The 14,915-nt window shown below is 35.0% G+C and overlaps 1 protein-coding gene across 1 annotated transcript in view; it reads right to left on the bottom strand.

The window, feature by feature from the left end:
* DIAPH3 (diaphanous related formin 3) overlaps positions 1-14,915 on the bottom strand; it is a 250,682-nt gene that overhangs the window by 60,968 nt on the left and 174,799 nt on the right. The window contains exons 27-28 of the mRNA XM_086611740.1: positions 2,074-2,169; positions 1,585-1,644 (exon numbers count right to left, since the gene is read on the bottom strand). Coding sequence (XP_086467866.1) covers positions 1,585-1,644; positions 2,074-2,169 — 156 coding nt within the window. The remainder of the gene's footprint in view (positions 1-1,584; positions 1,645-2,073; positions 2,170-14,915) is intronic.

The following is a 14,915-nucleotide window of genomic DNA, read 5'->3' as shown; positions in this document are numbered from 1 at the left end:
AAAACAAGTGAAAGAAAGCTGAATATTTTAAAATGTCTTAGAATCAGATTGTTTCAAAATGATCTATGAAAAACTGACTTTGGTAAAAACAAGAAAAAAAATCCAAGAGTTTACTTTTATTCTTCTTTCCAAATCAAATGTCTAACCTTCAAACTTCAGTACCAAATTATATCCATATGATGTACAAATCAGCCCCTGGGTTAAACTAAGATTTTGCAGAAATAAAATCTTGGGGTTGTTTTTGTTTGTTTTTAGGGTTTTGGTTTTAACCTGAAACATAAAACATGGCTGATGGTTGTCCAAATGCAGTTAGTTTGAAAACTGGAAACTACGCTGTCTGTCCACAGCTAGCTAGATAGATAAAGTGGGCTGAAAAGAAGCAACATTCAACATAATTGTTCTTACAAGCAGAAACATTTATAGGATAAATTCAGATGTGCTCTGTAGATATTATTCAAATATCAATGTTATGTGCTAGACAAGCACGTGTTAAATATATTTGATTCTTCTTTGAGTCAATTCCTGTAAGTGAATCAATTATCTTTAAACTGTCCTTCCAGCTCTATTTTCTTTAATTTTGTGTTCAATAATGCCAAATTCTGTACGTTCTTTTTTTGCTATAGACACTTAAGAACTAAACACTTTAACATGAGGTATAATTAATATCGTCAATTTGATGGCGTCTGCTTTATAAACTCTGTGGTGCATTAAATATCAAAGGATAATGCATTCTGCTTACAAAACTAAGAAAGAAGATTTTTTTTTTCTTTACGTTTAAATGAAAATTTTTCTTTAACGGAGATACTCCATATATAAGCTTTTTCCTAAGACCACAAGTTGTGAGGCACTGAAAACAGTCACTCTGGACTTCTCAAGCTGAATTAAAACACAGCTAACATAATAACATTCTGAAGATTGTCTAACAAACAGAACTAAAGAGCACCCGCGCTCTCACTGTAACTTTTCACATACGAGCAAGTCCTACTGATTACAGAGGGACATTTCAGGAGTTTATGAATAAACATATGCATAAGACTTATGCTCAAAATTTGGAGAAAGATTTTTCTATGAAGTAACTGATTAATTTACTGTTACTTTTCTGATGCAACATCACTTTTGAATGATACTGGTAAATGATAGCTTAAACCATTCCAGCTACAGTATCAAGAAAACCAAGACAAAGAAAAACGGAACGAATGCAAAAAGTTCTCTGATTCAATATCATAAACACTTAGTAACATTTAAAACATTCTGCAATCTATGCTTTCTATTATAGTTCTATAATCCATTGTAAAACCCTTGCATAACTGCTCTTAATGATTATAAAAGTACTACATTTAAAATCACAACCAAACTTTAAATAAATAAAAAACCCACAAAAGAGAGAAGAGCTTTGCAAAATAATCGATAAATATAGTTTCAAGATGTAACATTCAGGTGATTCTTAAAAAGCATGTTCCAATACGGTTTAAGTATTCCACTAACGTAGAACACTGAAAAAATCACAGCAGTCTTCTGAAAACACAGAACAACTACACAAGCTAACTTAAGAAGAGCATGCAATTCATGAATATGATTCATTACCATGGTTACAAGCTTTCAGCACAGGCCGCTGTGTGGTTGGACTGAGATTTTGCGGTACGTCTGCAAAAGCAAAGAAACAATGGAAATAAAACACATCTTTGAAAGTTACTTGAGTATTGTAACAACACTACTAAGCAGAATTATTTAGAAGTTTGATATTTCTAGGGCTAAAGTGACGGTTATATACCAGTGAAATGATTTGATTCACTTATCGGGCAAGATGACTTTTACTTCCCCCCTTCAACTATAAACCCTAAAAAGTTAAAGTACGTGTGGTTATGTCGAAGAGTCTTGTCACAATAATCAGGCTACACTAAGTTCAGTAAACTGATCTCCAAAGTGCTACTGACATCAGCAAACAACCTGAACATGCCCGATAGTTGTCATTGCAACAAAGAATTAAACCTGACAGTATTTTAGTTCTAGAGCACTGGACCCATAAGCCTTTTAACTTTCTTTGGGAAATAAAATATAAAATAGAATATTCACCTTTAGACCTTGGTGTCCTTTTCCTTCGGTCTCGAAAAGCTGCACCTGATTGCAAGGCCTCCAATAGGCTATCCATCACTCCAGTCTCCTCACCTTCTGTAAAAGAGAGAGAAGGAGCTCTCTAGGTTACCATAGCAATATCAAAGCATGAATAATAATAACAATAAAACAACAATAAAATATATTAATGGTCTTATTAAAATTATTTATTTCAAACTTAGACCAGGGTTTTAACATCCACTAATCGCTCTCTTGTAATTAATCACAATGGATTTGGTCTTCTATATATTGAACTAGGCCAAGTTTTCTTCCATTCATTTCGCATTCCTCTCTCTCCATAGTGAAAGTCAAGCATAATTTTAAGTGAAATGTCATTTCACTCATATTTTCATTTCAGTATCCTTTTGCAACTGCAAATAATCAGTTTCATGTCAGATTTCAAGAGCTGTCCCCTAAATGATTTGCTATATTAGACAAGAGATCATTTCAGTTATTGTTATAAAACATTGAAATAGTTTCTCAACAGGAAGCTGAGTGAACAATATTGGATTGGATAGGATACAGAGTGATATCCATAGGTAGCTTTAATCAAAAGCCATTTTCCCTTCATATTTAATAACGTCTGGCCAATATTAAATAATTGATGTAGTTCAGGAAAATTCTACTCATCGTATTAGACATATATGTATAACATCCCCCAGCCAAAATCATGAATGTTACTATGAGATTATAATTTAATGCAGGCATTAAATGCCCTACTTTTATTTCCTCAAATAAACACATTAGAAAACGTTATGATTTTTGAACCTTGTTAATCCCTTGTCTGATGCCCAGGAGGACAAAGAACCCAACTCTAGGGATTTACTATATGATGAAAAACCACCCCAGAGGAAAAAAGAATTACGCAATAGAAATCTCATTATTCTGCACCAGGCAAACCTCCCTAGGTCAATACACACCTTGGATACAGCCAGACATTTCACACGATTCTGCAGTTACTGCCAGCAGTGAATATTCAAATCAAGATCTAATCTAGATGATGGGTAGAACAAGATGCCATGCCACTAATTTATGGAATTCTGAAAGTAGTAGACTACAAGTAAGGAACTAAGGTAATCTTCTGGACCTGCATATAGGCGAAAATTATTATAGGAAATGTTGCGTTCCAACACTTTTTCTATTTGTTTCCCTCCTTTAAAGAAATTCCATCTTTTAATAAGCTTTAAAGAATTCTAGCATCTTTCTAAGGTAAGTGGTTTCAATGGCAACAAAAATTATTCAGACAAAAAAGCTCAAAGTTGCAGAGAGAAAAGTCTGGCAAAGTATCATGAATGTGGTATTCTAGAAACAACATTTTTACTTTCTCTATTCTAGAACTAAGTCAAGATTTAAGTCTAACTTAGCTTCTGAGAAGTCTAAGCCTAGATATCATCTAAAAGCAGAAAAAAAGAGGAACAAGAGCCTCCTTTTCTCCAGGCCAAACAGCCTCAGTTCCCAACAGCTTTGTTGAACATCTTCAGACACACTCCAGCATCTCAATGTCTTTGTTGTAGTGAGGGGCCCAAAACTGAATACAGTATTCGAGGTGCAGTCTCACCAGTGCTGAGTACAGGGGAACAATCACTTCCCCAGTCCTGCTGGCCACACTATTTCTGACACAAGCCAGGATGCTGTTGGCTTTCTTGGCCACCTGGGCACACTGCTGGCTCATACTGAGCCAGCTGTCGATCAACAATTCCAGGTCCTTTTCTGCTGTGCAGCTTTCTAGCCATTCTTCCCCAAGACTGTCATGTTGCATGGGGTTGTTGTGACCCAAGTGCAGGACCTGACATTCAGCCTTATTGAACCTCATACAATTGGCCGTGGCCCATTGATGCAGTATGTCCAGATTGCTCTGTAGAACCTTCCTACCCTCAAGCAGATCAACACTTCTGCCCAATTTGGTGTCATCTGCAAACTTAGGGTGCACTTGATCCCCTCAGCCAGATCAACTGATAAGATCTTAAACAGAACTGGCCTCAATACTGAGCCCTGGGGAATACCACTTGTGACCGGCCACCAACTGGATTTAACTCCATTCACCACCACTCTTTGGGCCTGGCCATCCAGCCAGATTTTAGCAAACAGTAACCCTTCATTCTTCTCTGTACTATCAGACTAGTTAACTTAACAACCTTACACAAAAGGGCTATACAAAAAGAGAAATAATGGAAAATTAGCAAATATTTTCTAATTTTTCATAACATTTAAGTTCTGTACAATACATCAGATACGAAACACAGAAGAAATAGATTTTTCCTCTTGCATTGTGTTTGGTATAACGTGCTTTATTAAGCTGAAGTTTGCTCTCTTATGACTAATGGACTATCACAGCTACTAATATGGCTTGGAACATACCTTATAAAATATTACTCAGATTATGTATCTAGCTTCCTGGGTTTTTTTTGTTGTTTTGTAGTACTGAGGGGCTTTTGCTTTCTTTTTTTTTTTTTTAAACTTTCCTTTCTCCATCTGATATTACGCTATTTTCTAAAATACTCAAGTTTGGAATGAAAACACTGAGTGAATAGTTTCAAACCAAAGTGATACGCTTGGAGCATTAGTTACATCAAGATACATGAATGTTGGAGGAAAGTTTATAAGTTTATAAGCATTTTGGGTAATAGTAATTCAAAAAGATTGAATAATATCAGTCTCCAAAATTATACTATAAATGTTTTATGTAAAAGAGTTCCTAAGCTTTGTTTTAGGAAGTAGGAAGAACAGAAGAAAAATTTCAATCCTTTTTCAGCATGTCATCGCTTTCCTTTTAACCCTATCCAAGACTACTATGGATTTCACAGTTATTTCAAAAACTTAACAGTTTTCAGAGAGAAAAATCCTGGTGCATAATCTGCTATACTATAAAAAGACTCATCGAATAAATTAAAAATATTTTAAACAATGGAATAAAAATACTGGAAACCCGCAAGTTTTTGTACCATAGCTGTAACATATTTATGGGTCCTATCTGTTCTTCATACTTATCTGAAATGTAGTGTAGTCACAAACTGGATTATAGATTAGTGCTTCCATTGATATACAAAACAGTTAACAGAAAAATAAATGGAGCATATAGAAACTTGAATTAGAAAACTCCTCTAGTAGTTTTCCTGTAAGCATGGATGTAATGAAAAAAGTTAACCACTGCAAATAAAAACATTCATAGTTAATAATCTCTGTACCCAAAACATGCAGAAAGCCTGTGTTTCAAACTTCTACAACATCATTTAGGCTCTAAATTCTGTTTTTTGATGCCTATGCAAACAGTTGACTGTGAAACCTTCTATGAAGTTACACAGCTAACTACTAATACCCATACAATGTATAATATTGTCCAAGTTTAAATGATAGAAAGTTTAAGAAATTAAAGTGTAATATACAGTATTTTAGAAATCTTTTAAATTGCCCTGGGAGAACTGCATACAACATTGCTACAGTGATAGTATAAGAGTCGCAAATATTGTTCAATATTAACACTTCCTATGGGACTTTTAAATCAGCTTCCACAAGCTGCTGCAGACTGCTGTCACCACTCCCAACTGGCTTTCTAATTAGTTAAGTGTATCAATCTTTTGACATCCTAGAACTAGGAATTCCAGTTGGCTTGCAGATAGCTACATAGCCCAGAATAATTCCTTTGAGAAATATACCCTTTTATGATCTAAATGATCTCTTTTCCTTCAATTGCAGAATAGGAGATTTAAATACTTTTTAATATCACACTTAATTAAAACTCATACAACCGTCTTTTAAATACCATCTAAAGCAGAAGTAAACTTGCCAAAATAGCTGGTAAGTTTTGCCCTTGACATTTCAGTGCCAAGTCAGATATAAACTGCCTAATTTCATAATTACATCTTTAAAAATGTTAAGAATATTAGAGACCCTTCTCCTTTAGTGTGCTGAGTATCATAAGCTTTACAGTACAAATTTAATATGTCTTATGATGATAGCAACAGATACTGCAGCAAGTAATGACTCCTCCATTTTATGTACTTATTAAGGAATAAATGATAGATATCACAATTCCAGGAGCAGTAGTCCATTGACATGCTAGAATTAAAATATCGTTATCAATATGGTTTTAAAATAAGAGTGTTGCAACAAGAATACTTTGGATGAAAAATACGTCATTTTTAGTTTCCCTGCATCTGTCCAGTATAAACTAAAACCTCACACTCAACAGTTGGACTCCAGAAGTTCACTTTACCAGGGAAAAAAATATCTAATAGTATATCTATTTGCTCTTTCAAGGAATCAAAGTTTTACTCAACCACTCCTCTCAAAAAAAAAAAACAAAACCTTTTTTTTCATGAAGGAAATACTAAGGAGCTTCAGAAAAAAACAAACTACTAGTTCTTCAGCATGTTTTTTGTAGATGTTGCCTACTCAGTCTGTACACTGAAAAGATTTATCTACAGGGACTTCATTTTCCACTGAGATCTACTTCATGGCAATTGAAATTGCACACAGCTTTTTGTTACACTGTAAGTAACGGAAAGGATCAGCTCCTAAAGGCAACCTGAATACTAAGCCTTATCTGAAAATAAAATTGCATAATTTGGACAACTGTATACATTAAAACCAGATCTGAATATTTCATAGCTGTAACAGAAGTAAAAGGGTGCAAAAACTCAAGGGCTTCTCATCAAGATATCTGAATTAGCAAAGACTTTCTTTATATCATCTTGCAAGTAACTCTAGATACTGACATGCACTCTACATACATGACAGCACTCCAGCTTTTTATACCATTCAAAAACAAACTTGGGAGTGCTGAATTGCACTGCATTTTCTTGCCTGAAGAATTAAGTTCTGATCTCACAATTCAGTAATTACCAGAGTGAATTATGTTTTTCTTCTTGTTTGACTAGAATACAAACTGCTTTTTTTCTTTTCAGCTCAGGATATAATTTAGGTCGGATATATTGTACCTAGTTTTTGATCAAGTGAAATTTAATCCCTTTGCAGCCTTCTTCCAGGTCCACCTACATTATGTCTTGTGCCTTAACATATAAAAATTTCTGAGGCAAGTGAATATCAGACTTGGGACAATGATGGCACAGATTTTTCCAGACTATTCACACAAGAAGGAAAAAGAGAAAGAGAAAGATACATCTTTTAACTTTGTTAATGTTGTATTTCAAGACATCATAAAAAGTCCTGTATGTTTGTTTGTATAATCATTGATTTTGACCAGTACAGTCTACAAAGAGATGCCCAGCTGACTAAAGGTCTCCATCTGAGTAAAAACTGAGGGACTATTCTCTGAACGTGACAAGAGGAAAGCTTTAACAATAGTACAATGTTTAGTGACTTAAGCTTCAGAGAGCAGAACAGCAGCTCACAGAGAGGGAGACAATTTAAGCCATCAATACAGGAGCAAGCTCCAATGGTTTGGAAGTGGTTCTATCTTTTCAGTCTCAAACAGAGTCTCAGACAGACAGATTCACTTGAAATTAAGGTTGGCAACTACATCAATTTAACTTCCATAAGATAAATCATACCACAAAACCCAAAAAGTAAACTGTGGTTTTAGAGGTGGTTCTGTATCATAGATTCAAAAATACTTCAGTGATGTAAGGTACTTATTTCTGTATCTCAACTGGATCACAATTTCCCATTTAAGTAATGGTATTGATAGTGAAATCATCTTCATATTTAACTTTATGATAAAAATATATAAATTTCTGATGTTCATCATGAGTCCATAAATCAAATTTTTTCTGTGACAACAGAGAAGAGCCATTGTAAACTCACTTTCAGTTGAAATTATCCAGGATCATTTATATTGATTCCAGATCCAGTAAAGAGTTTGCCAGAGCAGGCTTTTGTGAGAGAGATCCCTGAGAAGTTTTCCTAAGGTAAAGTGGCTTATAGAAGAGTAAACAGAATTCCAAGCCTTTAAAGTGGTGTACTGCAGGACTTGATCCTGGGGACAATACTGCAACATCTTCCTTCATGACCTGGATGATGGGACAGAGTGCATCCTGAGCAAGTTTGCGTATGGTGCAAAATTCAGAGGAACGGTTGACACACAAGGCAGTTGTGCTGCCATTCAGAGGGGCATTGACAAGTTGGACAAATGGGCTGACAGGAATCTTAATAAAATTCAACAGAAGACCTGCATGTGGTGAGGCGTAACCCCGTACACCAGTGTAGGTGAGGGCCAAACAGATGGAAAGCAGCTTTTCAAAAAAAACCCAACAAAACAACCAAAACCCAAAAGGATTCTAGTGGACAACATATTGACCATATGCCTTTGTGGCAAAGACAACCAAGGAAAAGCAATTGCCAGCATGTCAAGAGAGGTCATCTTTCCCCTCTACTCAGCACTGGTAGGTCACATCTGCAGTGCTGGGTCTAGGTCCAGGCTACCCAGAACAAGGGAGACACAAACCTACCCAAGCAAAGTCAGTACAGGGCCATGGAGATGATCAAAGGACTGAAGCATCTCTCATATGAGAACACTGAGAAGAATGCAACCAATCTGTTTTTCAGACTAGCAAAAATCTGCTATTTTCATTAGTGTTGTTTCAAAGAGGGGGAAAAAAAATAAAATCATCTATTATTGAGACATATCAATTACAATTTAATTTAGAAAGCAGTTAAAACCACTCTAGTAGCATTCTTAATTGAACATACGTTCTTATAAGAATATAGATAGTCAAATATAATATATATGTGTGGATGTGTATGAACATCTTGTTTCTTGCTTACTGTGTGCCTCTGAAGGAGTTCATTGAGCACAGGGAAAGACATTACTATTTCCATTCAAATTTATAAACAACCAATAAATCAGAAAATATACACAATGATCATTCATACTGACAGTTTTGCTACAGAGATGAGACCCTGAAGGAAATTTAAAAGTTATATAATTTCTCACTTGTGGAGTAAGAAAGTTCTGACTGTATTACATAACTGAGCTTAGTCAAAGGAAACCTTCCGAATAGCTTTGGGTGGGCAAGATCCTTTTTGTTTGGGTGGCTGCAAGTGCACAAGACTACCCAAGAGGATCAGATTAGAGGTCTATCTAGTCCTGCATCCTCCATGCACCAGTAGCCAAAAGCAAACATCTATAAAAAGGACAGGATAAATAGGTAATGACATTTCTAGAATGGTCTCTTGGTATCCAGCAGTTTGTGATTCAAAGACTTTTTATTTGCATATAATAGCTTTCAACGGATAGAAGCTGCCAGAGAAATTAAGTAACTCTGTCAGCAAGCTTCAGAGCAAGAATATTTTAGTATGCAGTAACAAGACTACTTCTGTGCAACCACGGAGGTATTGCCGAGTGAAGATAAGCGTCATAGTGAACAGCATAGAAATAGAAGCAGGAGCAGACTCAGTTTGAAGGAAGAGTCAGAGACACGACCTTCTGCTAGCTTTCCAACAATGACAGAGGAGGTTCTTGGCTCTTTTACAACCTTGGACTAAGAAAAGCAAAAATGAAGCATCCCCTCCAATGCTTTGGTAAGGATATTTATTCCTCCCTTCTTCTGCAACTCGAGAGAAGGAACTTTTGATGATTTAGAAAATAACAGAAAGAATAAAAGCACTTACACATAGCAGGAGTAAGAGTTTAAAGAGGACTCTGATGTCTACCTCCTTATGGAGAAGATATGAGGTAGTATTTTGAGTAAGAAAAGCTTACTCAAACAAAAACCTACTATCTGCATAAATGTTAGAGCTCTCAACCCCGAAGATGACTCCAGAGATTTTATCTTTTTTTCATGGCAATGGCATTTTAAGTTTGCAGCATTCTTTTCACATTTGTTTAAAAATTTTACTGCTACAACATAAATGACAAGTCTTATAAGAATATTTCTCTACAGCCACTACTTTAATGACCCTTAATTTTTTCAACAGTTCTGTTTGTTTTGACTATTTCTCTCTCTCTCAAATACAGCTGCTATTTATTTTTTCAAGATCTTTGTGTAAACCTCAGTTTCACAAATGCCCTTCAGCTACTGTTCCAAAGCTTCCATTTTAAGTAAAATTTTCAGAAAGAAAAATGTTTCCTCAAAACATTGCGTTGTTTTGGAGCTACTGCTTAGTACAAACGAATAGCAGCTGCTGCATTCTGAGCCTATGACTTGCCAACAAGTGCATGAATTACACCTACATGCTTCAGAAGATTTAGCACCTTTGAGGTCTTGTTAGGACATGACTTGTGACTATTAGTTGTTGAGTTTTAATTAATATACATTCAGATCAGTTCTAATTTTTTTGCACTAAAAACATCTAATTCCCTGAAACTCCTACAGTATGAGACTTGATGAGATTTTGCTCTATCTCATCTTCTGTTGTGGCTTCTTCTGATGTATCATGCACTGTTTTTCAGGCCAGATATTTTTTTAACTGAGCATATCTGTATTTTATCATTCTCTGTACTGTTTTCAAGTACGAATGTGACAGTAATTTTTGAGGGAACATCTGTTCTTAGTAATTTAACCAGATTTTACCTTCAAAACGATACAATTGCAGCTGAAAAACAGCCTCCATACTTTGTGACATATGAGGTGACATCTCCTTTTCAGCGGATTTGTCGTCAATGTCTATCACAACTTGTTCCTCATACATAGGACTTTTTTTTTTTAACAGGCATAAAGCGAAATTAGATCTACTCTCCAAGCTTGTCATGAGCTGCCTGTCAACTGCCCACTAAGTATTAACATGAGTAAGTACTAAGTAGGGAACTCTATAAGGTCCCACAGTTCTTTCTGCTCATTGTTATTCAACATAAGAGGAAGAAGTTACAATCCTCACAATTACAGAATAGATTTATTTCCCACCGGCCTCATAATAAAAGTGATCCTTAAGAATGAATTTAAATAACAAAAAGTGACCTTATGAATCCTCTTGGTGAAGAGGGTCCAATTTGAGGATAAGTGGAGGCGGTCATGGGACAAGTGGAAAGAGTTATGACCACCAGGGAGGAACTGAGATGAACAGAGAACTTGAAATTCCAAAAGGGGAATTCTCTAGAGAACAGAGCCTTTATACAAAACAGTTGTTGGATATTAATATTATATACTCAGGATTTCTTCATATATGGCATTATCAGATCTTTTGTCCCCCTCGCAGTAAATTTAATTGCACAAAACATAAACCTAAATGCCTAAAATCTAGCAATAAACCTATTGGCCAAATCTTAGGCCTTTCAGGAAACTAACCCAGCAGACACTTTAAAACAACAAAGTATCAACTTATTTCAGAAACTACTGATGTCATCTCAATTGTAATGAAACATGAGCAGATTTTTATAATCTGTGACATCTGCAGTCCTTCGCTCCCCTCAGAGGACAGGAATACTATTAAGATGTATTGATTCTTCTCTTCCAGTGAGAAGAAATTAATAAAATGGAGGCCTTACCAACTTGAGCTAGGCAGAGAAAACAGGGTCTTTGAGGGTACCTACTAAAATAAGTAAGTTTGGGGATTTTTTTAATTTCTTTCAAAGCCAAATATTTTATGTATTGGAATCTGAACTTCAATCACCTAATTACACTTACTATTTTCATATTTTTTGTATTGCAGAACACCACGGAACTAATGAAAACATTCATATTGCACAACTTAGCAGACAGTAAAAAAAAAAAAGGTAAATGTTTCAAGAAACAAAACCTAAAACAATCTTAGCAAGTTTGTAAGACATGAATGTTTTTTTCCAAAACCAGATAAACAACATAAAAGTTCTTCAAAAATAAATGCTACAAAAATGTCTGCAAATAACTGTCTAAATGAACCAGAACATAGATTTAAAACCAGTTAGTTGTGATAAAAGTGAAACTAAGTAACACAATTGAAAGCAAACTAATACTGTAGATTGGAAATCAGATGTTTAAGACATCATTTTGGCATCACTTCACTGCTTTTGTGTAAGAAAGGGCAGCCTTTGTAAATAACCACTGATGAAAGTGGCTTGTTACTTAAATAGTATTCAAAGTAAGAAACAATGAAGATGCCACAATGATGGAGTTCTCAATTATATTGCAATAAATTTAGCTGGTGTTATCACAGTTATAGAATTCTTTACATTGTGATAAGATCAAAATAATTGATTGGTGTGCTTTCTACTGAGAATCAGAACAGCATGAGAAAGTATGTATCTGAATGTTAATAGTATGCAGACAAGTGCCATTTACATAAAGATCACCTTCCACTGGCTATTTACCTTTGGAACGATAGTATGTGATAGTTTGAACTGGCTTCATAGAAGCAAGTAAAGCAATCTTATTGACAAAGCACCTCGTGATGAATATCACATTGTATCCCTGAGAGTATTTAGAGGGCAGTTTTTGTTATCATAAGTTTCAAAATACCAAACATCATTCACTGCTTAGACATTCAAAATTTTTAATGAATCCCATATACTTTTCAAGTTAGGAGAGATCTGAAAGGAAAATCTAGAGCTGATATTTTCATTAAGTTTACTTAAGACTCTCATTCTTTTAAATCAGTGAACCATTTCAGCTGTGATGGTTGGGACACAAATGTGTCACTATCTAAGATGTAAAGTAGAAACTGAGAATTTTAACAAATTACAATTTACAGAGATATAAATCTGACATTGGCTTCAGGTCCAAATTTCAAAAAAATCCTTGCAAGAGAATAAGTCAAATGACTCCATATAAATGACAAAAATCTATAGTCTAATTAGCAGAGGTCCAAATTTACATTATAAAATCTACCTAAAATGTTAAGTGCTTTCTAAAAAGATGCTGTACTACATATTCATAAAACACTACACAGATTTTACAATCTACAAAAATATTGATATACTTATATCTGAAATATAAAAAAAAAAAAATCAAACTGAAAATTTTATGAAGATTTATCACACACTATACATGTTTATCTAATTTTAGAAAATGACCATATCAACACTCAACTTAGTGTAACAGCATTTCAAAGGCAGTCTGATGCAGAGGTATGGATGTCAGACTGTAAGCTGAAATCTAGATCATTAAGTTGTCACCTGTATATCAAAGGCACTACACAGGCTAATATTACTTCATGAGAAGGCTGTTATACTGTAGGATCACCTCAGATCTCATGTTTGCAGTAAATGTCAGTTAATAGTGATGAAATTATTGTATTCTCCCGGAAGGATATTTTTTCCCCTCTCAAAGTAGTTTAAGTTAAAAATCAAGAGTTACTTATAATTTGGGGTCATTTTCCTTTTGGTTTAACACATCTATATAGAGCTAAGCAAACCTGGTATGACAGTGTCCTAATGCACTATTCACAACTTACTGGCTCAACTCACATATTTGGTAGATATTAATAAAACCTATTTCTTTAAGATCTTAGAGATTTGTGAATGCAAAATATGTCAGCAATTTCCATCAAAAAGCTAAAAACTTTACAGCATTATGTAGGTCACTTTTACATGAAGAAATGAATAGACCTTCTGCAGCAGAAGGTGACACTGTAGGCAACAAAACCCTACTCTTCAAATAACTTCCAAAAGCAGACGAAAGCTAAAGAAATACAAACAAAAGGACTTCAAGAACAAAGAATAATCTAGGACAGGTTAAATGTCTGTGCTGTAAATGAGACCAGTGGTTAACAAAACAAGCTTGGGATGTTGATATAAATCCTGATTAAGCATTGGAGAGGAGCTCAGGCCTTGAACATCATGGGTACAGGCTGAAAACAGAAGCTCCACAACCGTAAAGAAGTCACTAATGGCCAATTAATGGTCACTGAAAAAAACCCACAACCTCAAGCTTGTGAAAAGACTGCTTTCACATTAAGAATAGAAGTAGCAGCTAAGCAAAGGAAAAAAAATCCAGCTGAAAGCACTGCTGAGACCTGGGGAAGTAAGATCACCTGAAGGATTTTGCATCATGTAATCTAGGGATAGACAAGAGGGTTGGGAACTGTCTAGAAATTAAACCATTTTATAAAATGATAAGATCCCAAAGTGGATATGGGAAAGGAAAGATGGTAGAGAAGAAAAAAAATACCCAGTTCAGTTCTAGCTTCCCTTGCAGAAGAGCTCTCAAGTTTATCCATGTCATCTTGCCAACTAAGGCCATCACTGATAGTCATTATTGCCAACTCTACAGCATCAGCTCTATGACATTTTATATTCACATTAAATTTAGGACACAGATGTTAAGGACTGACTGCTTTGAATATGTAGTGGTAGTGACTGACAGTAAGAACTAATTTGTAGTGTTAATAACAAATAACACGTAAGAGTTAGTTATAGCACAACCAGTTCTGTTAATGATTGTCAGTCCAGTAATGTGGGATTGTTTTTTCATCTTTTTAAGTTTAAGACAAACAGTTAAAAAACTCCAAAGTGGCACACAGCACAGTGATACACAGGCATCCTTAACCTTCAAGTCATTTTCAGCTAAAAAGCAACGTTACTGAAAACTGTAGAGTGGAGATGCAGAGTACACTACGATCTCCTCACTGAAAAGAAAAAATCTTGAAGAACCAGTTAGTACATATACTCTATACTTTTCTCTTCTTCAAGTATACACCTGTTTGAGTTCCAGAAAATATTTTCTAGGATGGAGACATTAATGAGTTTTCAGCTACTTCATTCAAGCAATAATTGAAATAATGTTCCTACAAATCCAACATTTGACCTAGTTACCATATAAAGAAATGATATGCAGCAAAAATCAGTTACTCCACAGTCACCCTCCAGGTAAGAGTGTTTTAGTATTTTGACAAAGGAAGAACCTCGTTAGAAATTTGTCAGCAGGTCAGATGTAAACACTTTATGACTGATTTACAGATTCTTCATGAGAAGATCGCCTTTCAATGAACTA

This window comes from Tauraco erythrolophus, chromosome 1 (assembly GCF_009769465.1).
Source record: "Tauraco erythrolophus isolate bTauEry1 chromosome 1, bTauEry1.pri, whole genome shotgun sequence".
In the NCBI taxonomy this organism is placed as follows: domain Eukaryota; kingdom Metazoa; phylum Chordata; class Aves; order Musophagiformes; family Musophagidae; genus Tauraco; species Tauraco erythrolophus.
The sequence above is the reverse complement of the archived record's forward strand: the minus strand, read 5'-3'. Positions and strand labels throughout refer to the sequence as shown.